This window comes from Nerophis ophidion, linkage group LG11 (assembly GCF_033978795.1).
Source record: "Nerophis ophidion isolate RoL-2023_Sa linkage group LG11, RoL_Noph_v1.0, whole genome shotgun sequence".
Lineage (NCBI taxonomy): Eukaryota > Metazoa > Chordata > Actinopteri > Syngnathiformes > Syngnathidae > Nerophis > Nerophis ophidion.
The window spans coordinates 27,198,410-27,225,942 of record NC_084621.1 but is presented as its reverse complement, the minus strand read 5'-3'; the positions used below and the strand labels follow the sequence as shown (position 1 = coordinate 27,225,942).

Sequence of the window (27,533 nt, the reverse complement as noted above, 5' to 3'; positions counted from 1 at the left end):
ACCATATTAACAACTTTAGGGATGACCTATTAAAACAAGAGTGGGAAGAGGTGTACACGGACGATATAAACACTGCCTATGATTCTTTTCCTAAACATTATATTACCCTGTATAACAAGCATTGTCCTGAGGTTCGAAGCAAATCCAAACAAACGCAAAATAATGCACCGTAGATGATAAACAGTTTGAAAAAAGGAAGGTAAAAAGAAATAAAGGCTTTATAAGGAGTTTATAAAGTCTAGAACAGAGAATGCTGAAAAACGATATAAGAACTACAAAAACAAGTTGACCAATATATTGAGACAAGCAAAAAGGGTATATTACAAAAGAAAGTTGCATGAAAATAAAAACAACATAAAGGCTACATGGAATATTTTAAATAAAGCAATAGGGGACAGGACAAGGCGAACAGAATTACCTAGATATTTAAAAAAAAAAGATAATATGTTAATTGAAAACAAAGATGAAATTGTCAATGAATTAAATAAATTCTTTGTAAATGTAGGACCTTGCTTAGAAAACAAAATACCTAGAGCTAATGATCAACCAGGGGATGTCTGGAAAAGGGAAAATAGGGATATGCAGTCAATGATACTTAGTGAAGTGACTGAAAATGATCTACCACTATCTGTGGTTTATAAACTAAAAAACAAGACCTCAACAGACAATGAAGGCATTGACATGAGTATAATTAAAAAACACATTTGATTGCATCATTAAATCATTGCATTATATAACTAATTGTTCTTTCAAAGTAGGAATTTTCCCAGACAGTATTAAAACAGCTTAGCTCATACCTTTATTTAAAACCGGAGATAAACACACATTTGGTAATTATAGACCAGTATCTCTCTTAACTGAATTTTCAAAAGTGCTTGGAAAACTGTTTGTTAATAAATTAGACTGTTTATTGAAAAACATAAATTATTAAATTAAAATCAGTATGGATTTCGATCAAATAGGTCTACGAGCTTGGCCATCATGGACATTATTGAAGAGATTACAACTGCAGTTGATCAAAATAAATACACAATAGGAGTGTTCATTGATTTAAAGAAAGCATTTGACACTGTAGATCATCAAATTCTAATTTCTAAATTATATACTTATGGAGTCAGAGGAGTTGCACTGGACTGGTTAACCAGTTATTTACATCAACGACAGCAATATGTTGAGATCGATGATCATAGGTCAGAATTGAAAGTGGAATTCCACAAGGTTCGATTTTAAGACCCAACAGTTTTACTTTATACATAAATACTATTTGTGAGGTTTCGAAAATTTTACAGTGCGTATTATTCGCAGACGATGCAAATTTATACTGTTCAGGAGATGACTTGAAAATCTTAGCCGATATTATTGAAGAGGAAATGGTTAAACAAAATTGTGGTTTGATATAAATAAATTATCTTTAAATTTGGAAAAGACTAAATTCATGGTATTCAGTAATAAAAGAAAGATAGAAGTTAGTTTATCCATAAACAATGTGAAAATTGAGAAGGTGTCTGAAATCAGATTTCTTGGGGTCATCTTAGATGAAAAGTTGACATGGAAAGCTCATAATGCATGTGAAAAATAAGGTATCTAAAAGCTTATTTATTTTGAACAAGGTTAAGGTTAAGGTTATCCATAGAGAATGTTGTATTGCTCAATTATTCTACCTTTTTTCAATTATTGTGTAGAAATATGGGGAAATACATATCCTATCAACATAATGCCTTTACTTCTTTCACAGAAAAGAGCAATTCAAATAATTTTTACAGTAGGATATAGAGACCACACAAATCCACTCTTCATTAGGTCAGGATTATTAAAACTAAAAGACAATGTAGAAATTAATACTCTATTAATGATGTTCAAAGCGAGAAATAAAGTTTTCCGAAGGACATGCAAAATTTATTTGTGTTCACATCTGAAGATGAGAACCACAGAAGGCCGTATGACTTTAAACATCCAAGAGCACGAACAAATTTGAAACAAATGTGCTTGTCTGTTGTTGGTGTGAAAGCATGGAATTCTCTAAGCAAAGACTTAAAAAGCTGTAAGAATATCTTTGTATTTAAAAAGAGTTATAAAAAGAGAAAACTAGAATTATATCAAACTGAATTTTGATTTAGATTGGACGTGTTATTGTGAAAATGCTCAAAGGAAAATTAAAAAGTATGTTGGAGTTTGGGTGTTGGTGGAGGGAAAAGTTATAGTCATCTAAAATAATTTGTTCTAAAAAGGGGGCATATATATATAAGAATATTATTCTTCCATCTGCTCCTTTCTGATCAAAACAAAAAAAGCAAAACAATAAAAGTATCAATTGTACGTGGCTTGTATATATGCATTTTCATGAAAGGAATAAAAATAAATGATGATGATGATGATAAGTTAATGATTATTTGCAAAAAAAATAAGTTTCTCAGTTCAAACATTAAATATCTTGCCTCAGCAGTGTATTCAATTGAATGTAAGTTATGAAATGTTTAAACAATGTTTTAATATAGTTTATTTGCAGCATATACTTGATGCTAACAATGGGAGTAAACTATTGCACACATAAAGCACTCTAAAAAAACATCTAAAACCCGCTAACAATACCCCATTTACTTTTAATGGCCTGCATATCAACCAAGTATTAGCGATATTGTTAATATAAGCGCAAACGCCAAATAACTACTTAACTTAACAATGCCGTGACAACAGAAAGGTAAGTGCTTTATTGACATACTGAGCCAGTGAGCTGCTGCATCGCTTCTGAGATGGTCAAAGTTAATTTTAGATCATAAATTATGCCTCTCACTTGGTGTGGCCTTAAACAGAGAAGTTGGTCAACTTTGACGTGCAACTAAGACCCAGAGACTGCGAGAAAGACACAAGACGACGCTTGTTTGCGTCCTCCCTCCCCTTTTTTTTAATACCTGTGCAAGAATTCTGATTAATTATTCATCCATCAATCATCATCTCAGTGAGAGCAGACATTGTACAGTAATAAAACATAGTAAAAGTTGTATTATGTTCATAGTTTGTATTTCTTGTTTAGCACTTTTCAATAGTGCTACTTGCTGGACCTGTTTATTACCCAGCTTTTAAAACTTGCATACCATCCTTATATTCAGGCTAAAACAATATAACGATCTAGATCATCATTTGTTCCATAGTAGTCATTGTTGAAGCTCACATGGTGTGCAATGATTAGTGATAGCGAACGTGACGCGCATCCCATCTGCTTGAAATGGGGAAAAATACGTAAAATTTTTAATGTTATGATTGTGCCTGTTACTACATTACTAACAGTGTTACCGTATTTTTCGGATTATAAATCACTCCGGAGTATACGTCGCACCGGCCGAAAACGCATAATAAATAAGGAAAAAAAACATATATACATCGCACTGGAGTATAAATCACATTTTTGGGTGAAATATATTTGATAAAATCCAACACCAAGAATAGGCATTTGAAAGGCAAATTAAAATAAATAAAGAATAGTGAACAACAGGCTGAATAAGTGTACGTTATATGACGCATAAATAACCAACTGAGAAGGTGCCTGGTATGTTAATGTAACATATTATGGTAAGAGTCATTCAAATAACTATAACATATAGAACATGCTATACGTTTACCAAACAATCTGTCACTCCTAATCGTTAAATCCGATGAAATCTTCTTCCTCGATGTCGCTTCCAAACAACTCTTCCAACTCCAAAGGTATGCGCCGCTTCCTCTTGTAATTTTCTGCTGCATAATTCACTACGTCCAGCTTGTAATCTGCAGTACATTATTTCCTTTTCGGTCCAATTTTTGTTCAGCCCTTCTCAGTTTTTATAAGTTACCGCCAACGATGAAATGATCCATTTTAATAGCTATGGCAGTAGCATATAGCAGTTAGCATTCCATGACCCATAATGCACTTTTGCCATGAGCCTCCCCCAGCGAATTCTTATTGGTTGAAGTGTATGTGACGATTGCTGACGTGTGTGAGTGACGATTGCTGACATTTTCTTCGTCTCTTCCGCGAATGAGATAAATAATATTTGATATTTTGTAATCTGCAGTACAAGATTTCCTTTTCGGTGCCATTTTTGTTCAGCCCTTCTCAGTTTTTATAAGTTACCGCCAACTATGAAATGAACCATTTTACTAGCTACGGCAGTAGCATATAGCAGTTAGCATTCCATGACCCACAATGCACTTCTGCCATGACCCTCCCCCGCCAAATTCTTATTGGTTGACATGTATGTGACGATTGCTGATATTTTCTTCGTCTCTTTCGCGAATGAGATAAATATTATTTGATATTTTACGGTAATGCGTTAATAATTTCACACATAAGTCGCTTCTGAGAATATGTCGCACCCCCGACCAAACTATGAAAAAAATTGCGACTCATAGTCCGAAAAGTACGGTACTACATATATACCTACAGCGTGTATATGAAACAATAATTAAGGTTTTTGGCTGTTATAGAGTGCTTTATAGCCGAAAAAGAGCAACACCCATTGGCTTCATTGTTAGCTGACTTTTGCTAGCAATTCTAGGATCCATAAAAAATAAAAACATATGTGTTCTTGTCTTACATAAGGATTGTGAATGTTACACAACATTCCCCAAAAAGTGCATTTCCCTTTAAAAGGCGGCGCATCTGCACAAACGTTAAACAACAGCAATGATGAAATACAACGGTAAAGTCAAGGGGGGAAAAGGAAGACATGGACTACATTTAAATTTAGACTGTGGTGGAGACCTAATAGCTCCAAGTGGTCGGCACATAAGCCAGACTACATACAAGTGGGTTGATGTGAGACCAAAACCTCAAAAATGACAAAAACATGTGTTGGAAGCAGTCGTGCGAGTGTTGGCTTCATTGTCTATCAGCCAGGGGAAACAAAAACGTTGGAAAGTTAAGACGTGTGTGTGTGTGTGTGTGTGTGTGTGTGTGTGTGTGTGTGTGTGTGTGTGTGCGTGTGTGTGTGTGTGTGTGTGTGTGTGTGCTGTGTCTACCTCCTTGAGGTGGTCGGCGCTGCCCCAGGAGCCCGACCTTTGGTGTGGACTTCCCTGTTCTGCCCCCTCGTCCATCCAGAGACAAGGAGTCTGACAACACAAACGTACATCACGTCACACATCATTTTCAACACATTCTCCACATCAAAACTTAGTCACGAGTACAGGCAACAAATTAATCACAACAATCCAGGCTGCAAAAAGTCAGTTGTAGTTGGCGACATTACTTTGAGAAACACTACACACCTGCAGACCAACTGACTAAAGTACTTATGTACACTGAATACTTCACTTTGAATGACCTTTTTACAAACACTTGAAATGACATTAATGGTTTGAAGATTTGTATGTTTAATTAGTATCATATTATCTAAACATAAATTAGTTTGGGGGCAGTCGTGGACATAACTCAGAAACAACTTTGTGGCGCAATGCTATTATCTAATTAAATAAAGAAGCAATTTAATATGGAATCATTGGTTGCAGGTTCAATCCTCAGTCCCCCTGTGGCCATGTCAAGTATCCTTCAGCAAGATACTCCTGATGCTGCGTCAACAGTCGGTAAATGTCACATCGCTACAGGTGCGGGCCATTTTCCATTGTCGTATGAGCTAAAAAAAACAACCAAGTAATTAAAGTCATTGTAAGGGAAATGTCTTGTTTGTTGATTTCTTATTCATTTAGATTCATCCACAAATAAATCAGTAACAACTAGAGATGTCCGATAATGGCTTTTTTGCCTATATCCGATATACCGATATTGTTCAACTCTTGATTACCGATACCGAAATATACAGTCGTGGAATTAACACATTTGTGGAGGGAGGTTGTGATCAGCACACTGCAGATGTAAATGTCAGCGACCCCGTCTGGGCTACTGGAGACAGTGCACCCTCAGACGGGGGCGTGGCATGGGCGGTACGGCGAGACGCAGCTGGCAGGTGATTAGATTTCGCAGGTGGTACGGGTGAATCTAATCAACTGTTGTCTTTAAGAATGAGCAGCCGGCAGAGGAGGAAGTGAGAGGATTGGAGTCTGAAAAGTACATGAAAATGCACTTGGTCGAGAAGAACTATTAAAAACACTGTCAACTCTGAGCAACTGGCTTCTGGCGTGGATCTGTGCCACTGTGAGTAGGAAAAAGCTTACAACTGGCACCCAACGTAAAAAAAAAAAAAAAAAAAAAGCTATGATGTTGTCACCTAGCTCCATAGAGGCACTTGGGAAGCTACTGGCAGAGATGTCTACCGCGAACCACCGGCAGATGGAGGCGATGCAGGGCCAGATAGTGCAGCAGAGCCAGATTCTGCAGGCGCTAACGGAGAAGGCCGAAGTGGGGACACACGCAGCAGCGAGGCCAGCGTTGACGGCAGTGGACATGCACAGAATGGCGGAAACGGAAGATCCCCACAACTTTTTGGACATGTTCGGGGGCGACAGCAAAATCATGCGCATGGCCAGAAGAGGAGTGGGCGATGCGGCTGTTACCGATGCTGGCGGGAGAGGCGCAGCGAGCGGCGCTCAGCCTGCCACCAGTGTCCCGGGTGAGCTACCGGGACATGAGAAGGGCGGTGTTGGACCGGACGGGAGGATCCAAGGAGGACCACAGACGAAGGTTCCGTAACTTGAGACTCGGACCGGAGGAGCGGCCTTTCGCCCCGGGCCAACAATTAAAAGACGCAGCGACAAGATGGCTGCAACCCGGAGGAACAGAAGAGGTAATGGAACAATTGATTCTCGAACAATTCCTGGAGGCGATACCGGCGCGGACGTCAGCCTGGGTCCGCTACCACCGGCCACAATGGGTAGCAGCGGCGGTAGCCTTGGCAGAGGACCACCTGGCGGTACAGCGGGAGAAGGCTGCAGTAGGAGCGGAGTGGCCAGTACCGGCGCCGCGCAGAATGCGCCCGCCACCAGCAGAGGGAGCCCAGCTGTGGCCCAGGCCACAAAACAACATGAATCTGCTTTCTCCTCCTGAGGGCCAGGCCCCGGCAGACACTGCGTTTCCCCCGCAAACGGCGCCTCGAATGCCGGGGCAGGTGTGCTGGAGGTGCCGACGTCTAGGTCACCTGCAACGGTGACCAAGTGATGGAGGTGGGGCAGGTGATCCGGGTGGGCGACCCTCCAGCATCCTCCCCCGGACCGGGAGAGACATACTATGTACCGGTAAGGATACAAGGGAGTATATACCGGGCGATGGTGGATTCGGGCTGCGAGCAGTCCATGATTCACCTGGTTCGACCCGGGGTATTGAGTAAGGTTACACGGGTGCGGGTTAAATGTGTGCATGAGGATATTCACGCGTACCCCGTTGTGCCGGTGGAAATTTTTTTCAGAGGAGAAAAACATAATGTTAAGGTGGCTGCAAGTTCGCGCCTGGCGCACCCCTTAATCTTGGGAACAAATTGGTCGGGATTTAAGGGATTAATAAAGCAGTGTGCAGGGGTGCGTTCACGGACGGTAGGGAAAGGGGATACCCGCGCTGTTCTCATCGGCGACGCGAGATTACCCGACGCTGCCGAGGGGGAGGGGGGACGGCGGGGACTTCCCAGGAGGTTTCCCCGGTTCCCCAATGGCGCCCCATGGATGATTTTCCACTCGAGCAGTCTCGAGATGACACTCTGCCCGCGACCTGGGACCAAGTGATTTCGATTGATGGGCAGTGGGTTCGCCCGGGAATTACGCGGGATTTCCCTCACTTTGTATTGATTAGGGACAGATTGTACAGAGTGAGCCGTGACACTCAGACAGGGGAGGAAATCACCCAATTGTTGGTGCCAAAATGCCGTCGGGAAATTATTTTCCGGGCGGCACATTTTAACCCGATGGCCGGACACATGGGCTATGACAAAACACTTAATTGGATAATGGCCCGGTTCTATTGGCCAGGCATTCGGGCAGACGTGCGCCGTTGGTGCGCGGCCTGCCCGGATTGTCAACTAGTCAACCCAGCGGCCACTCCTAGAGCCCCTTTGCGGCCATTACCACTGATAGAGGTCCCATTTGAGCGAATTGGCACGGACCTCGTCGGGCCATTTCACCCGAGCACCCAGGGATATCGCTTTGCGCTAGTCCTGGTGGATTATGCAACGCGCTATCCCGAAGCAGTGCCACTGCGCTCCATCTCTGCAAAGAGTGTCGCGCAGGCACTGTTTCAAGTTATTTCCCGGGTTGGAATCCCGAAAGAGATTCTAACTGACCAGGGCACGTCCTTTATGTCACGCACGTTAAAGGAGCTGTACGGTTTATTGGGGATCAAATCTATTCGAACAAGCGTTTACCACCCACAGACAGATGGGTTGGTGGAGCGGATGAATAGAACTTTGAAATCCATGATCCGGAAGTTCGTACACGAGGACAAACCAAATTGGCATAAATGGTTGGATCCCCTGTTATTTGCAGTGCGGGAGGTTCTCCAGGCCTCAACAGGATTTTCTCCATTTGAACTGTTGTTCGGCAGGAAGCCGCGTGGGGTACTGGACCTAGTTAAAGAAAGCTGGGAGGAAGGTCCAAGCCCCAGTAAAAACGAAATTCAGTACGTCATGGACTTGAGAGCAAAACTCCACACATTAGGGCACTTGTCACGTGAGAATTTGCTCCAAGCCCAAGAACGTCAACAGCGCCTGTATAACAGGGGGGCGCAACTTAGACAATTTTCACCGGGAGAGAAAGTACTTGTATTACTCCCAACATCCAGCTCCAAATTACTCGCCAAGTGGCATGGTCCCTTTGTGGTCACGCGACGAGTAGGTGACGTGGACTACGAGGTCAGGCGATCTGACCGGGGCGGCGCAACACAAACATACCACCTCAACCTACTAAAAGGGTGGAGGGAAGCGGAGCCCGTCTCCATGGTGACGGCGATAGCGGAGAGCGAGGAGCTGGGGCCGGAGGTTCCCCCCTCCCCCGGCCCTCCCCTCTCCGCTATGATAAACATCTTACGCTGTCACAGAAAGCAGACGTGGCCAAATTGCAGCAAAATTTTGCTGACGTGTTCTCCCCCCTGCCAGGCCGCACGACTCTCACCCAGCATCACATAGAGACCAGCCCAGGCATGACGGTGAGGTCCCGGCCCTATAGGCTGCCCGAACACAAACGCAAAGTAGTTCGGGAGGAATTAAAAGCCATGCTGGAAATGGGAGTGATCGAAGAGTCAGACAGTGCGTGGTGCAGCCCCATAGTTCTGGTAGGGAAGAAAAATGGGTCGGTGCGGTTCTGTGTGGACTACCGCAAGGTGAATGAGGTGTTACGGTTTGACGCCTATCCAATGCCCCGGGTCGACGAGCTCCTGGACCGGTTGGGCACTGCTCGTTTTTTTACGACACTGGATTTGACTAAGGGCTACTGGCAGATTACCTTGTCTCCAAAGTCCAAGGAAAAAACGGCATTCTCCACTCCGGAAGGTTTATACCAGTTCGTGACCCTTCCGTTCGGCTTGTTCGGTGCGCCCGACACATTTCAGAGGGGGAGGGGGGAGTAGGTGCGGCCGGACGATGTCCCGGCCTAAGTCTGGCGGTGGAGGTATGTGGAGGGAGGTTGTGATCAGCACACTGCAGATGTAAATGTCAGCGACCCTGTCTGGGCTAATGGAGACAGTGCACCCTCAGACGGGGGCGTGGCATGGGCAGGACGGTGAGACGCAGCTGGCAGGTGTATAGATTTCGCAGGTGGTACGCGTGAATCTAATCAACTGTTGTCTTTAAGAATGAGCAGCCGGCAGAGGAGGAAGTGAGAGGATAGGAGAGACTGAAAAGTCTACATGAAAATGCACTTGGTCGAGAAGAACTATATTAAAAACCCTGTCAACTCTGAGCAACTGGCTTCTGGCGTGGATCTGTGGCACTGTGAGTAGGAAAAAGCTTACAACATTTTTATGACAAATTTTGTTGCGATGCCCCGCTGGATGCATTAAACAATGTAACAAGGTTTTCCAAAATAAATCAACTCAAGTTATGGAAGAAAATGCCAACATGGCACTGCCATATTTATTATTGAAGTCACAAAGTGCATTATTTTTTTTAACATGTCTCAAAACAGCAGCTTGGAATTTGGGACATGCTCTCCCTGAGAGAGTATGGGAAGGTAGAGGTGGGCGGGGTTGTGGCGGGGGAGTAGGGGCTAGCGGGGCAGTATATTGTAGCGTTCTGGAAGAGTTAGTGCTGCGAGGGGTTCTGGGTATTTGTTCTGTTATGTTGTGTTCAGGTGCGGATGTTCTCCCGAAATGTGTTTGTCATTCTTGTTTGGTGTGGGTTCACAGTGTGGCGCACATTTGTAACAGTGTTTATACGGCCACCCTCAGTGTTACCTGTATGGCTGTTGACCAAGTATGCGTTGCATTCACTTGTGTGTGTGAAAAGCCGTAGATATTATGTGACTGGACCGGCACGCAAAAGCAGTCTCTTTAAGTTTTTATTGCCGCTCTGTACTTCTCCCTACGTCCGTGTACACAGCGGCGTTTAAAAAAGTCATACATTTTACTTTTTGAAACTGATACCGATAATTTCCGATATTACATCTTAAAGCATTCATCGGCCGATAATATCGTCAGTCTGATATTATCGAACACCCCTAGTAACAACAGCACTACTTAACACGTTTGCTATTTTTTAGGGTGCCGACTGATGGTATGTTCTAGGGCTGTGCGATATATAGATATATTTTTAAACAAGATATAAAATAAGAAAATATCGTAATATCGATAATTTATTTCCAGTTAAAATGTCCAAATGCCAATTATTTGTTGTTCCTTGTTCAATCCCCCTCCCCTTCATGGGCTACTAAACCCGTCCCCTTCCTCCTTCCAAGACGGGCTTTCATTTACAAGAAATTCCATCTTTGGTTGGTTGTTCACTATGATGAGTCACGATTGGTTGAAATTAGGCCAATCAGAAGCAACAACAAACCAGGAAGGAAAATCACAACAGACAGCCCAAATGACGACGAGAGACTTGTAGAAGACAAGAGGGAATTTTCATGTGGATGATTTATATATTCAAAAAAACTAGTAGAAGATGGCGGAGGGACTCTCTTCTCTAGATGTTTCTTTTAACTATGTAGACAATGTCTTGGAAACCCACAATGTGTCTATTTGGCCACATTTGGACAAAGGTATGCGTCTGGATAACACATTCATTTCACTTGTTTACCATGTAAGCCCAAATCAAAACTGGAAAAGGTGGAACACACATTTAGGAACACACATGATTGTGGCAGACATGTGATGACTTTTGCTACAGTATAGCCTGTCTAAATGCTACATTTAATTTTCATTGGTGTTTTACAACAAGATAGTAGCTGACATTTTGTTCATTTTTTCTACTCTTTATATTTCAACATTAAATAGTTGAATCATTTTGAAACAAACAACAAGATCATAGTTGCACAATTGTGTCAAGACATTTACTTGGCGTTCACTAGTAGGAGCACAGAACCGTACGTGTGTCACAGTCCATTACATCGTCAACTGGGAATTAAAAAGTGCCTGCCTGCAAATTTATTTTTTTTATCTGAGTTTGATACATTTTGTATTTGCACAGCTATGATATTTATTTTATGTAAAAAGAATATTATTTCTATTTTATTAATTTTATGTTATTATGTGCTACTTAAACAGATTATTTTCTTCTCTGTTAATACCCATCTTGACTAACTGGGTTAATAAAAGTGCCACTAACTGTTTACAGTATAGTTGTCATTCACTTCAATTTCAGTGAAATCATTTTCAACCCATATTCAGTTGAATATGCTACAAAGACAACATATTTGATGTTCAAACTGATAAACATTTTTTGTTGTTGCAAATAATCATTAACTTTTGAATTTGATGCCAGCAACACGTGACAAAGAAGTTGGGAAAGGTGGCAATAAATACTGATAAAGTTGTGGAATTCTCATCAAACACTTATATGGAACATTCCACAGGTGTGCAGGCTAATTGGGAACAGGTGGGTGCCATGATTGGGTATAAAAGCAGCTTCCATAAAATGCTAAGTAATTCACAAACAAGGATGGGGCGAGGGTCACCAATTTGTAAGCAAATTGTCGAACAGTTTTAGAACAACATTTCTCAACGAGCTATTGCAAGGAATTTAGGGATTTTACCATCTACGGTCCGTAAAATCATCAAAAGGTTCAGAGAATCTGGAGAAATCACTGGACGTAAGCAATGATATTACAGACCTTTGATCCCTTAGGCGGTACTGCATCAAAAACCGATATCAGTGTGTAAAGGATATCACCACATGGGCTCAGGAACACTTAATAAAACCACTGTCAGTAACTACAGTTGCTCGCTACATCTGTAAGTGCAAGTTAAAACTCTACCATGCAAAGTGAAAGCCATTTATCAACAACACCGAGGAACGCCGCTGGCTTCGCTGGGCCCGAGCTCATCTAAGATGGACTGATGCAAAGTGGAAAAGTGTTCTGTGGTCTGACGAGTCCACATTTCAAATTATATTTTAAAACTGTGGATGTGGTGTCCTCCGGAACAAAGAGGAAAATAACTATCTGGATTGTTATGGGCACAAACTTCAAAAGCCAGCATCTGTGATGGTATGGGGGTGTATTAGTGCCCAAGGCATGGGCAACTTACACATCTGTGAAGGCACCATTAATGCTGAAAGGTACATACAGGTTTTGGAGCAACATATGTTGTCATCCAAGCGACGTTATGATGGGCGTCCCTGATTTTTTCAGCAAAACAATGCCAAGCTACGTGTTACAACAGCGTGGCTTCGTAATAAAAGAGTGCGGGTACTTTCCTGGCAAGCCTGCAGTCCAGACATGTCTCCTATCGAAAATGTGTGGCGCATTATGAAGCGTAAAATATGACAGCGGAGACCCATGACTGTTGAACGACTAAAGCTCTACATAAAACAAGAATGGGAAAAAATTCCACTTTCAAAGCTTCAACAATTAGTTTCCTGAGTTCCCAAACGTTTATTGAGTGTTGTTAAATGAAAAAGTGATATAACACAGTGGTGAACATGCCCTTTCCCGACTACTTTGGCACATATTGCAGCCATGAAATTCTAAGTTAATTATTATTTGCAAAACAAAAATTAAGTTTATGAGTTTGAACATCAAATATCTTGCCTTTATAGTGAATTCAACAGAATATGGGTTGAAAAGGATTTGCAAATCAAAATTGTCCCCAGTGTGTGAATGTGAGTGTGAATGTTGTATGTCCATCTGTGTTGGCCCTGCGATGAGGTGGCTACTTGACCAGAGTGCACCCCGCCTTCCGCCCGATTGTAGATGAGATAGGCGCCAGCGCCCCTGCGACCCCATAAGGGAATAAGCGGTAGGAAATGGATGGATGGATGTATTCCGTTTATATTTACATCTAACACAACTAAAATGGAAACGGGGTTTGTATACCGTATTTCCTTGAATTACCGCAGGGCATATAGTATGTGCCTGCCTTGAAATACTGCCGGGTCAGACTCGCTTCGCAAAATAATTAGCGCATGCTTAGTATTACCGCCTGGTCAAACTCATGACGTCACGAGTGACACTTCCCTTGTCATCATTTTCAAAATGGAGGAGGCTGATTTCAATACAGGTAATTTGAAATCGCATAAAGGGAAGAAGATTAAGAGCTATTCAGTTGGATTTAAGGTCCAAGCTTACATCACACTCAACTTTTTACTGCATGCCTTTGGTAAGTGCCGGAGTGAGAAGAGGTTTTAAAATAATTAGCGCATGCTTACTTTTACCGCATGCCTTTGGTGAGCGCAGGAGTGAGAAGAGGTTTTAAATTAATTAGCGTCCCGGCGGCAATTCAAGGAAATACGGTATATATACATATATATATAATTTGTTGTTGTTGTTGTATTTTATACATTTTTTAAATATATTTTTTTAATTTCGCGATATCTCAGATAAGAGGAAGAAGATGGATGGATGGATACCGAGATATACAGTGGGGCAAAAAAGTATTTAGTCAGCCACCGATTGTACAAGTTCTCCCACTTAAAATGATGACAGAGGTCTGTAATTTTCATCATAGGTACACTTCAACTGTGAGACAGAATGTGAAACACGACGAGTTGAGTTTATACCAAAAAGTTCTATTTTGGTTTCATCTGACCACATGACATTCTCCCAATCCTCTGCTGTATCATCCATGTATCCATTTTGGTATAAACTCAACTCGTCGTGTCTGGAGGAAGAAGAATACTGAGTTGCATCCCAAGAACACCATACCTACTGTGAAGCATGGGGGTGGAAACATCATGCTTTGTGGCTGTTTTTCTGCTAAGGGGACAGGACGATTGATCCGTGTCAAGGAAAGAATGAATGGGGCCATGTATCGTGAGATTTTGAGCCAAAACCTCCTTCCATCAGTGAGAGCTTTGAATGGTTGACCAAATACTTATTTTCCACCATAATTTACAAATAAATTCTTTAAAATTCCTACAACGTGAATTCTTGGATTTTTTTTTCACATTCTGTCTCTCACATGTAAGTGTACCTATGATGAAAATTACAGACCTCTGTCATCATTTTAAGTGGGAGAACTTGCACAATCGGTGGCTGACTAAATACTTTGTTGCCCCAGTGTACTTTTTCATCCATATCACCCAGCCCTAGTATGTCCTTCCTCTGTAGACAAAAAATAAATCCTCATAAAGATTTGAAAAAAGGGCCGCAACCAAGCATTTTTGTTTTTGTATTTCTCGCCAACTGCAGGTCTAAGTTGAATGTCAAAGATGACAAACTTCTTGGTTTATGTCCACAACCTTTGACTATTCAGGTGAGGATCAAGAATTAACTTTCACCAACTCAAGAGATGCAGCAGCTCACCGGCTCAATATGTCAACATAGCAGCATATGCTAATTTGCTTTCTGTGATCAAAAAAAGTTTTTGGTCTGCTTTAGCGCTTATAATAACATTATTGCTAATACTTGGATAATATGCAGGTCATGAGATGTAAATTTAGTATTGTTGGTGGTTTTTGAATGTTTTTGTTTTATGTGCATAATTTGGACTGGGCGATACACTCGATATATCGCGGGTTTGTCTCTGTGCGATATACAAAATTACTATATCGTGATATTCGAGTATATGTTCTCATGCAGGTACATTTAGCTGCGGGCATTACATTACAAGCTCTCCTTCACTCTTTCCTGTCTCTCCTTCTCACAGACAGCAAGTGCACCTTCTTACACACGTCACATACGTATACGCCCTAATGGAGCAGAGAGGTGGCAGCATGGGTAACATTACCTGTGATGCTAGCGGAGCCGTGTGAGTGGTTATACGAGAGAAAGAAGATGCGAATCTGGTAACAAAAGAAGGAAGAATCAATTAAGAAAAACAGCAGGGGGTCCATCGTCTGGCAGGGGTTTGGCTTCAAGTGGGAATATGTCGAACAGACAACCGTAATTTACCAAGTATGTTGCAAACGTGTAGCTACAAAAAGTACCATTACTGCTAATATGTAGCATAATTTGAAAAGTCACCTGCTAGAGAATGAAGGGTGCTTACTCCGCATGTCAACATCTCCATTCAGTGCCACAGGCCCACACCATCAAAATGCAGAGGCAAACATTTCCAGATCAACACCGTATGAAAAAAATAGAAAACAACAAAAGAGGATAATGTCCGCAGTAACCTACCACATAGCGAAGGACGAACACTATTTGATTTCCTATTATGCAGCTAATTTTTATATGACAGTTATTGAAATATCTTGTGTGACATCATGCACAAACGTGCACTTTATTTGTTTTAAACTATTGTTGTGGCGTTCTGTACAAAAAGTGCACTTTAATTTACTTTTGTCTTGATATGTCATCTTAGTGACATCATGCACAAAAGTGCACTAATAGCTTGTTTTAAAAAGTCTGACAATTTTGCACTTCCTGTTTTGGAAATGACATGAATGTTTGTGCCAATGCTTAATAACTGTTTAATAAATACAGTTTTGCTAAATTGACTTAGTTGTGATTTCCTTTTCTTCATGAAAGTTTAAAATGAGCATATATTAATGCAGTATGAACGAGAATGTTTTAATGTAGACACATAGAATCATCATACTGGTGGGATTATATGTATCAAGTGTTAATTCAAAGCTAAGGCAAAATATCGAGATACAGAATAGTGCACTCCTATTAGCTGCATTGTTAACCACCTCATATTTTCCATGTATAATTACTTAGAATGCATACAAAAAAGAAAAACATGTGTTCTCGTCTTACATTGGGTTTGTGAATGATAGGAAAAATTCCTCAAAACAGGGCAGATCCCCTTTAGGCACCACTTGTTTGTGTTCTTAGTCCCCAAGAGGACCACAACGATTTTTAGATGTTTTCATTTAAGCCTTAAAGGTGAACTTAAGAGTGCACTTGGTGTTTATTCAAATTAAAATCAAAGATGGAGGATGATAAATGTGTTCCTTGATGAGGACCACGCTTCACATCAGGAGCTGAGTGAGTGACAGTAACGAGGGCAATGTGTGCAAAAAGAGAAGCTGCAAATCTGGAATCAATGGAGAGCAGCAAAACAAATACAAAAAAGAGACACTCCCTAAGAAGAAAAAATACTTCCAAGTCATAACATGTTTGATCGTTTCCATTAGTAGGTCGAGTTGGGATAGCTACATCAGTGGTAAAGAACCATGCTGGCTAAACTGCACAAGCCATTATTGATTTATACTTTTAAGACAATTACAGAGGCACCAAACTATTGACATATTTTAGTACATTTATTTTCTACAGAACAGTTTACAAGTAATATTAAGGTCCTCCATTGGGTAAGAGTAATATAACAATAGCCTAATGTATTTCTAGAGCACATATCTCCTCTATTGTTTTCTGCACTTTTGAAAGAGGTGGCGATTTAAAACACTAGCTTTTGAAGTTCCACCTTAAATGACATCATGAAGGAAAATCACTTCTACCCCTGAACACTATTTATACCAGGGGTAGGGAACCTATGGCTCTAGAGCCAGATGTGGATCTTTTGATGACTGCATCTTGCTCTTTGATGAATCTTAGCTGACATTGGTTAACACAATAAGTAATGAAAAATTCCGCTGGTAATCACGATGTTAAAAATAACGTTCAAAATATAAAACATTCTCATGCATTTTAATCCATCCATCCATCCATCCATCCATTTTCTACCGCACCTGTTCAAGAAATAACAATGTTATTAAAAAGAATGAGAGACTTATTATACTTGTTGGTCTTATGATACGGCTCTCACGGAAATACAATTAAAAATATTTTGCTTTCATGGCTCTCTCAGCCAAAAAGGTTCCTGACCCCTGATCTATACGTTAAAAAAGGCAAGCTACGCTACATGTCTTCAAATAAATAAATCCATCAGTCAGCTACACATGTAAGAGTTGAACGTTTGATCACTTAGTCTTTCTTCAGTGAATATGCTGACCTAGCATGAAGTTGTCATTAAAATGTGAGTGTTATATTAGCAAGTAGCTCACATAGCCACATTAGCATGTACTCCTGTCCCACTCCCTAATATAATACATCCAGTACAAGTTCAGTGTTACACTGTAAATTAGGGCTGGGCGATATGGCCTTTTTTTAATATCTCAATATTTTTAGGCCATATCGCGATACACAATATATATCTCGATATTTTGTCTTAGCCTTAAATGAAAACTTGATGCATATAATAACAGCAGTACGATGATTCTATGTGTCTACATTAAAACATTCTTATTTATACTGCATTAATATATACTCATTTTGAACTTTAAATCAAAGAGAGAAATCACAACTAAGTCAATTGACCAAAACTGTATTTATTAAACAGTTATTGAGCAGTGGCAAAAACTTTCATGTCATTTCAAAACAGAAAGTCCAAAATTGTCAGAGACATTTTTAAACAAGCTATTAGTGCACTATTGTGCATGATTTCACATTAAATTTAAAGTGCACTTTTTGTACAGAACACCACGACAATAGTTAAAAACAAAGTGCATGATGTCACACAAGATGTTTCAATAAGTGTCACATAAAAATGAGCTGCATATCAAATTGTATATAGCCTACGGTGTTGATGTGGAAATAGTTGCTTCGGCATTTTGTGGGTGTGGCACCGAACAGAGATGTTGACATTCAGTTTCAAGCATTCTTCATTCTCTAGCGGATGACTTTTCAAATGATGCTACAAATTAGCAGTGCTGCTACTTTATGTAGCAACGCTACATGTTCCCACTTGAAGCCAAACCACCGCCAGACGATGCACCCCTTGCTGTTTTTCTTGGGAATTAATTCTTCCTCTATTTGTTATCAGATCCGCACCTTCTCTCTCTCGTATTACCACTCGCAACACATCGTTAGCATCATAGCTAAGACAAACAAAGACAAACCCGCGATATATTGAGTATATCGATATATCGCCCAGCCCTCGTGTAAATGTATAAGCCCCGTTTCCATATGAGTTGGGAAATTGTGTTAGATGTAAATATAAACGGAATACAATGATTTGCAAATCATTTAACCCACATTCAATTGAATATGCTACAAAGACAACATATTTGAACTTAAAACTGATAAACTTTTTTTTTTCCAAATAATCATTAACTTTGCAATTTGTTGCCAGCAACATGTGACAAATAAGTTGGGAAAGGTGGCAATAAATACTGATAAAGTTTAGGAATGCTCATCATTTGGAACATCCCACAGGAGTGCAGGCTAATTGGGAACAGGTGGGTGCCATGATTGGATATAAAAGCAGCATCCATGAAATGCTAAGTAATTCACAAACAAGGATGGGGCGAGGGTCACCAATCTGTAAGCAAATTGTCGAACAGTTTTAGAACAACATTTCTCAACGAGCTATTGCAAGGAATTTAGGGATTTTACCATCTACGGTCCTTAAAATCATCAAATGGTTCAGAGAATCTGGAGAAATCACTGGACGTAAGCAATGATATCACGGACCTTTGATCCCTCAGGCGGTACTGCATCAAAAACCGACATCATTGTGTAAAGGATATCGCCGCGTGGGCTCAGGAACACTTCATAAAACCACTGTCAGTAACTACAGCTGGTCGCTACATCTGTAAGTGCAAGTTAAAACTCTACTATGCAAAGCGAAAGCAATTTATCAACAACACCCAGGAACGCCGCCGGCTTCGCTGGGCTCTCATCTAAGATGGACTGATGCAAAAATAACCATCCGGATTGTTATAGGTGCAAAGTTCAAAAGCCAGCATCTGTGATGGTACGGGGGTGTATTAGTGCCCAAGGCATGGGCAACTTACACATCTGTGAAGGCAACATTAATTCTGAAAGGTACATACAGGTTTTGGAGCAACATATGTTGTCATCCAAGCAACGTTATCATGGACGTCCCTGCTTATTTCAGCAAAACAATGCCAAGCCATGTGTTACAACAGCGTGGCTTCGTAGTAAAAGAGTGCGGGTACTTTCCTGGCACGCCTTCAGTCCAGACATGTCTCCCATCGAAAATGTGTGGCGCATTATGAAGTGTAAAACATGACAACGGAAACCCCGGACTGTTGAACGACTAAAGCTCTACATAAAATAAAAATGGGAAATAATTCCACTTTCAAAGCTTCAACAATTAGTTTCCTCATTTCCCAAACGTTTATTGAGTGTTTTTAAAAAGTGGATAAAGTACAGACTCGCGCTTCTTGGAGATTAAAATCTGTTGCTGTCTTGCATGGACAAACAGCTCATTAGCATTAAAGCCACAACGCACAGTAGGGCTAACTAAAAGCACTTCTCCACTCCTCCAAGACTAACAAACTTCCAATACTTTAATATGGGACCTCTAAAACTTGGTGAAAAGTACTACCTTTAATAAAACAACCAGTAACAAGTATGCAGATCAATAGCTCTACAACAGGCAGGCAGGCCTGGTGTATGGTCAAGATACCTAACAAAAGCAGTCTGTAAAGACTATACAATATTAGGCTTGTACCAGATTAACAGTCCTTGTGAGAGAGCATAAAAGGCAGCAATGTCTCACAGCATATCTGACACAACTGCAGCACCAAGAAGGAAATGGCAGAATTATGCAAATGTATGCAAACGCAGAAAGGGTCTTTTTTTCCGCGGGGGTTGTCAAGGACCGCATACTTCCCCTTCTCCATTATGCGAATCAACAGCGCCTCTGCTCTCCAAACATCAGACTTTTCATGCAAGTGCAACTGGTGTGAAATGTCAGTGTGTTCGCATGGCTCCCTCCATGTCTGACCCTGCGCTCAACACAAAACACTTTTTGACACCACAAACCGGCGCTTAAGCCTCTCCCTATAACGTATGGAATATCACAGCGGGGAATAATGAGGAACACCCGCAAAGTCGTTGCCGCTTGCGGGCCGGCGCTAAGTGGCAACAGCAGCACAGGCGGCTAATTAAAACGGAGACGCTTGTGCCCTCCGATAAAGAATCACTGTAGAGCAGGCAGATGTGACACTGTGGGCTGCTGGACGTGACAAAAAAGGGTTCAAACAGATTCAAGTTGAGGACTACAGAAAGAAAAAGAAATGTCAGATGTTCACCAAAGTCAAAGCACTGAATGAAATTTGATTCAAATGACAAGAAAAATTAAAACTGCAAGCAGCGTTTAACGGGCCCTCGCAGCCCTGTGCAACGCGGGTTTCATGTGAGTTGGGGCACGCATGACATATGCACTCACGTCCTTCCCAATGCCAAGACCCACCATCAAAAATTTCAGGAAGATGAATGCATGTGGAAGGACGTTAATACTGGTATAATTTTCCACCACAAGGGAAAATTATAACCTTAAAGCCTCATATCAGTTCGGAAAGAGCTCTGATTATTAGAAGTGCAGTAATGACAGTTTCATGGTTGACTGTGTAGGCAAAATGTGTTCGCAATTTATCATCTTCCACTAAGGTGACCAGGTGTCTGGATTTAGGCCGGACAGTCCGGATTTTTAATGCCCTGTACGGCGTCCGGCGCAGCATCAAGCCGGACATGTATTTGTCCTCCTTTTTGAGGCACTAGGCTTGAAGAGCGGAGTTTTTTCATCTTTGCTGGGCTGCAGCGCAATAGCCAATCATTGACCGTCAAAAAATGCCCCCAACGCAGTAACATATCAAATGATTGGCTAAGAGCGGTGTCGGATACAAATCTGCTTATCATTGGTTACAAAAGTAAACAAGGGTCCATGTGCTGCTGCGGCATGACAATGCCAGAAAGTGAGCATCATGCCAAAACGCAAGACCTCGTTTAATTCTGAATGGATACAAGAGCACGACGAAAAGCAGCCGAGACTCATTCCATGGCTTTTGCATACTTTGTCGATGTGATGTCGACGTAAGTAGTCAGGGGAAAGCTGCAATTGAACGGCATGCGCGTACGGATAGACATAAAAGTAATAAACGTGCGGCAGGTACCTCTTCAATGAGGACGTTTTTCCGTGAAGTTTCGTCGCCCCTGGATGACAAGATAACCGCTGCGGGGCTGTGCAAGGTGTACTATGCTGTAAAGCATCACCAGTCCTACAGAAGTTTAGACTTTTTTTTTTTAAATTATATATGTTACCTGTTAATTGTTGTTTACATTTAAGTCCACACATGCTTTGTGGCACTCTGCTCTTGAAAAGATTCATCTCTGTGGTCACTTTTTGAACACCACAATGTATTGAATAAATACAAATACTGTTAACAAACACTTGACTTTAATATTTTTTCCTATTCAGCCACACAAACATCATCTTTAAACCACTCAAAATTTTACTATATATAAGAGTATACCAGAGTCCTATGTACACCATAGTAATTGATTGATATGCCGCATAATGTCCTCCTTTTTGGTGTCATGGAAATGGTCACCCTATCTTCCACCAGTTTCGTGTCCATCTCTGACCATCTAGAGCAGGGGTCTCAAACTCAATTTACCTGGGGGGCACTGGATGCAGAAACTGGGTGAGGCTGGGCCGCAAGAGAAGATTTCTTAAAAAATCTAACATGCGCTTTTTAATGAACTCGCCTTCTATGAAAGGCTTTCCCGCCCTAGCAACATACTTGCCAACACTCACGATTTTTCCGGGAGACTCCTGAATTTCAGTGCACCTCCCGACAATCTACCGGTGTAACCATTCTCCCGAATTTGTCCCAGTTTTCACCCGGGCGACATTAGTAATGGCTGCCGTGACTGCACTGCCTTTAACGTCCTCTACAACAGTGGTTCTCAACCTTTTTTCAGTGATGTACCCCCTGTGAACATTTTTTTAATCCGAGTACCCCCTAATCAGAGCAACATTATTGGTTGGAAAAGAGATAACGAAGTAAAATACAGCACTATGTCATCAGTTTCTAATTTATTGAATTGTATAACAGTGCAAAATAGTGCTAATTTGTAGTGGTCTTTTTTTAACTATTTGTAAAAGAAGATATAAAAATAACTAAAACACTTGAAGAATAAACAAGTAATTCAATTATAAATACAAATTTCTACACATAAAAGTAATCATCAACTTAAAGTGCCCTCTTTGGGGATTGTAATAGAGATTCATCTGGATTAATGAACTTAATTCTAAACATTTCTTCACAAAAAAAGAAATCTTTAATATCAATATTCATGGAACATGTCCACAAAAAATCTAGTTGTCAACACTGAATATTGCATTGTTGCATTTCTTTTCACAGTTCATGAACTTACATTCATATTTTGTTAACGTGTCCTGACTTGTGCAGAATAACGTTAGTAGCTGCAAGATGTACTTTGTCAACAGCCATACAGGTCACACTGAGGGTGGCCGTATAAACAAATCTAACACTGTTACAAATATGCGCCACACTTTGAACCCACACCAAACAAGAATGACAAAACACATTTTTGGAGAACATCCGCACGCTAACACAACTTAAACACAAGAGAACAAATACCCAGAACACCTAGCAGCCCTAACTCTCCCTGGCTACAATATACATCACCTCAACCGACGCAAGTAGGGAGGGTGGGGGTGTGGGGGGTTGGTGGTAGAGGGGTGTGTATATTGTATCCCAGAATAGTTAGGGCTGCATGGGATTCTGGGTATTTGTTCTCATGTGTTTATGTTGTATTACGGTGCGGCTGTTCACCTGAAATGTGTTTGTCATTCTTGTTTGGTGTGTGTTCCCAGTCTGGCACAGGGGTTAATGTTGAGCAAAGCAGTACAAATAGTCAACAATCAAGAGCATTTTTTACACCTGAGTGGCAAGAAACTTGATCCACTTTCTGTACAATAGCAATTGAAAAAAATGGAACATTTGAAATACATTGTTTTTGTTATTCTGCTTGTCCAATGAATTATTTCTGTCATCGAATGCAGTGTTTCTTAACCAGAGTGTTGGGCTTTGAGCATTCCCTAAAGGGCCGCTAAAAAATATTTCTAAGTTGTGGTCCGTACAGGCCGCAACAGTACTCAGTTGAAATACACTTTTTCACCACTTGTGGCGGTAATGACAATCTCAAACAAACAAAACATTTGATACTATCAACACTTAGCTTTGTTGGCCACAATTTGATCCTGGAGTAGATTATTTCTATCTATCCATTCATTTTCTATACTGCTTGTTGCCTTCCGTAAGGTCACGGATGAGCTGTAACCTATGCCAGCTGACTTAAGGCAAAACTGATTACTGCCATTTACATAATTCCCGAGTTCAGTGTTCCCTCGGGACTGCAATCTATGTGTGGCAGTTCTTTGTGGGAGTGAAAGATGATGTCCTGTAATTTGCATAATTGGCCATGACATATTTGCATTTAATTTTAATGAAAATTTTAGGAGACAGTAAAAACGTGGGAAAGATAGAAAGTGAGTAAAACATAAGAAAAGCAAAACAATTGTTTAGAACTTTCTAATGACGCTTCTTTGTTTTTTTTTTTAAAACTCACTAACAGCTTAAGGGTGCATTTTGATGAGAACTGGCCCATGGGAAGAGTAATACGTGTTTTGATGTCAGTTTCCAGTAAGACCAGAATAAAGTCTCTAGAGTTGAGTTCAGTTGCTTTTTTGAAAAAGAGTCTGCTGAATACCCGCTAAATATATCGTCGATATGTTGGCAACACTGATCTTATAGGTCTTATTCTTTGACAGACCAGGTGCGTATTGTACAATCACTACAAGCTAGATTCACAGATGTCCCATTTTACGTGTTCATGAGCGAGGGCGAATAGGTTTCGCCAGAGCTATAGGCTAAATCCAGATCTGTATTGAAAATGTATGGGACACTGGTCCACATTTGAAGCACACTCGCCAAACAGGATACATTGACACCCCAAGGTAAGATGTAAAGGTAAAGAAAAGAATCATCTTCTTGCCTTGCATACACAAAAGTAACTTAAGAAGGGCCAGATGTACAAAACCCAATTTTCTTGCCTGTTGGTACCTGTTTTGGTGTATTTTGGGTCCCCATAAGTGCAAAAACTTTGAAGATACGTTTTCCACAGACCCACACACTAAAAAATTAATGCATGCGGGGCTCATTTTGATATTTTTATTTTTTTAAACCAATTCTGTATATCAATTTTTTTTTACCTTTAGGGTTCCCCTCAAGTTTGGTCTTAAGAAGTGTCTCAGTCGTAAAAAAATATTTTTAAAACTAGTTATATATTAATTATTATTATAATAAATATTATTATTGTATCAATCAACATCAACTTCAGAAATCAGATCAGTCAATCTAAAGAATGTTCTTTATATTTTATGCCCTTTTTGTCAAAGACGGCAAAGACAAAAAATATGCAGTATTTTGGCCAAAAATATTTTAAAGTGGAAAAATTCAAGTGAAGTATTTGGGGGCTTAAAATTACTTCACAATTTTTTCTTGTTATAGTTCACCCGTTTGCTTTTTTGTTCCAATTTTTTTTGTAATATTATTTTTAAACTGTGCCGCGGGCCGTTGAAAAGGTAGCTGCAGGCCGCAGATGGCCCCCCGGGTCGCACTCGGGACACCATTGAACGAGAGTTAGTTTGGCTGAATGTGGTCTCATTTTGCTGGAGGGATCGCCAAGTGCCAAAAGGCAAAGGCCAGCCGAGTCGGCAACCGGGCGTGACGTCACATGCAACCCAGGTACCGAAACTGAGCAGCGTGGAATTTTATGTGAATCGGTGCCCGGCAGTTCCGGCGCGTACGTTTACGCATATGTTTCCTAGTATCTTTGTACGAGTACCCCATGTTCATTTTTGTTGTAGTTCCAGCCAAGATGCAACCCCATTAGCTAAAATGTTATGTTATTGGTAGCTAAAATGTTATGTTATTGGTATTAATACCGTTGCTAACAACACCAACTCCGGCCAAATATGAAGAAGTAGGCAGCCTGCTAAATTTTGTGTTTCGTGACAAAGTACCTACTTGGACGCAAGGCCTAGAGAGACGTCCAGCAAGCCTGAAGCACAGAAACCAGCTAAAAGACGCCTCTGTCCATGGGCAATATTAAGAAAAGTTTTAATCCCAGTGTTAGTTCCTACAATTAATGGCAACAGTGGCTCTATAGAGAACCTACTAACCAACTGCATATCTGTCTGGACTGGAGCCTGAAGTGCCTCAGACTGGAAGTCTCTGCAGTGTTGAGGACGACGGAAAAGATTATCAGGACTCCTCTTCCTCCTATCTAGGAGATCGCGAAAAGCCGCTGCCTGACCAGTGCTCAGAAAATCTGCAGAGACTCCTCCCACCCCTACCAAGGACTGTTTTCACCCTGGACTCCAGAAAGAGGTTCCACAGCCTCCAAAGCAGAACCTCCAGGTTCTGTAACAGCTTCTTCCCTCAGGGAGTAAGACTCTTGAACGCATCATAATAATCTCCTCAATTCCCCCCCAAAATTGGATTTACTCACTGGAATATAAAGACAATATAACATACATCCATTAACGTGGATGCATATGCAAAAGTGCAATAGATTTATCTTTCCAGTAATGTATTTACAAACCCTGTTTCCAAATGAGTTGGGAAATTGTGTTGGATGTAAATATAAACGGAATACAATGATTTGCAAATCCTTATCAACCCATATTCAATTGAATGCACTACAAAGACAAGATATTTGATGTTCAAACTCAAACTTTATTTTTTTTTGCAAATAATAATTAACTTGGAATTTAATGGCTGCAACACGTGCCAAAGTAGTTGGGAAAGGACATGTTCACCACTGTGTTACATCACCTTTTCTTTTAACACTCAATAAACAGTGGGAACTGAGGAAACTAATTGTTGAAGCTTTGAAAGTGGAATTCTTTCCCATTCTTGTTTTATGTAGAGCTTCAGTCGTTCAAGAGTCCGGGGTCTCCACTGTCGTATTTTACGCTTTAAAATACGTCACACATTTTCGATGGGAGACATGTCTGGAATGCAGGCGGGCCAAGAAACTAGCCGCACTCTTTTTTTACAAAGCCACGCTGTTGTAACACTTGTCTTGCTGAAATAAGCAGGGGCGTCCATGATAACGTTGCTGGGATGACAACATATGTTGTTCCAAAACCTGTATGGACCTTTCAGCATTAATAATGCCTTCACAGATGTGTAAGTTACCCATGCCTTGGCCACTAATACACCCCCATAACATCACAGATGCTGGATTTGAACTTTGCGCCTATAACAATCCGAATAGTTATTTACCTCTTTGTTCTGGAGGACACCACATCCTCTGTTTCCAAATATAATTTGAAATGTGGACTCATCAGATCACAGAACACCTTTCCACTTGGCATCAATCCATTTTAGGTGGGCTTGGGCCCAGCCAAGCCGGCGGTGTTTCAGGATATTGTTGATAAATGGGTTTGGCTTTGCATAGTAGAGTTTTAACTTGTACTTATAGACGTAGAGACCAACTGTAGTTACTGACAGTGGTTTTATGAAGTGTCCCTGAGCCCATGTGGTGATATCCTTTACACACTGATGTCGGTTTTTGATGTAGTACCGCCTGAGGGATCAAAAGTCCGTAATATCATCGCTTACATGCAGTGATTTCTCCAGATTCTCAGAACTTTGATTATTTTACGGATCGTAGATGGTAAAATCCCTAAATTCCTTGCAATAGCTCGTTGAGAAACGTTGTTTTAAAACTGTTCAACGATTTGCTTACAGTACAAAGTGGTGAACCTCACCCCATCCTTGTTTGTGAATTACTTAGCATTTCATGGAAGCTGCTTTTATACCCAAACATGGCACCCACCTGTTCCCAATTAGCCTGCATACCTGTGGGATGTTCCATATAAATGTTTGATGAGCATTCCTCAACTTTATCAGTATTTATTGCCACTTTTCCCAACTTATTTGTCACATGTTGCCGGCATCAATTTCTAAAGTTAATGATTATTTGCAAAAAAAATGTTTATCAGTTTGAACATCAAATGTGTTGTCTTTGTAGCATATTCAACTGAATATGGCTTGAAAATGATTTGCAAATCATTGTATTCCATTTATATTTATATCTAACACAATTTCCCAACTCATATTGAAACGGGATTTGTAATATGACTCCTTTGAATTAGACAGTCAGGCAGAAATGGGATTCTTTTAAAGAGGAATTGCAGTTTTTAATGCATTCTAACTCATAAATAAGATAGCAGAGAG

The 27,533-nt window shown here is 40.8% G+C and overlaps 1 protein-coding gene across 3 annotated transcripts in view; it reads right to left on the bottom strand.

Annotated features, from left to right (window-relative positions):
- Positions 1-27,533, bottom strand: part of LOC133561873 (glucocorticoid-induced transcript 1 protein) — an 88,198-nt gene that overhangs the window by 25,969 nt on the left and 34,696 nt on the right. For all 3 annotated transcript variants that reach the window (XM_061915493.1, XM_061915494.1, XM_061915495.1), the window contains exon 4: positions 4,996-5,085. In XM_061915493.1, coding sequence (XP_061771477.1) covers positions 4,996-5,085 — 90 coding nt within the window. The remainder of the gene's footprint in view (positions 1-4,995; positions 5,086-27,533) is intronic.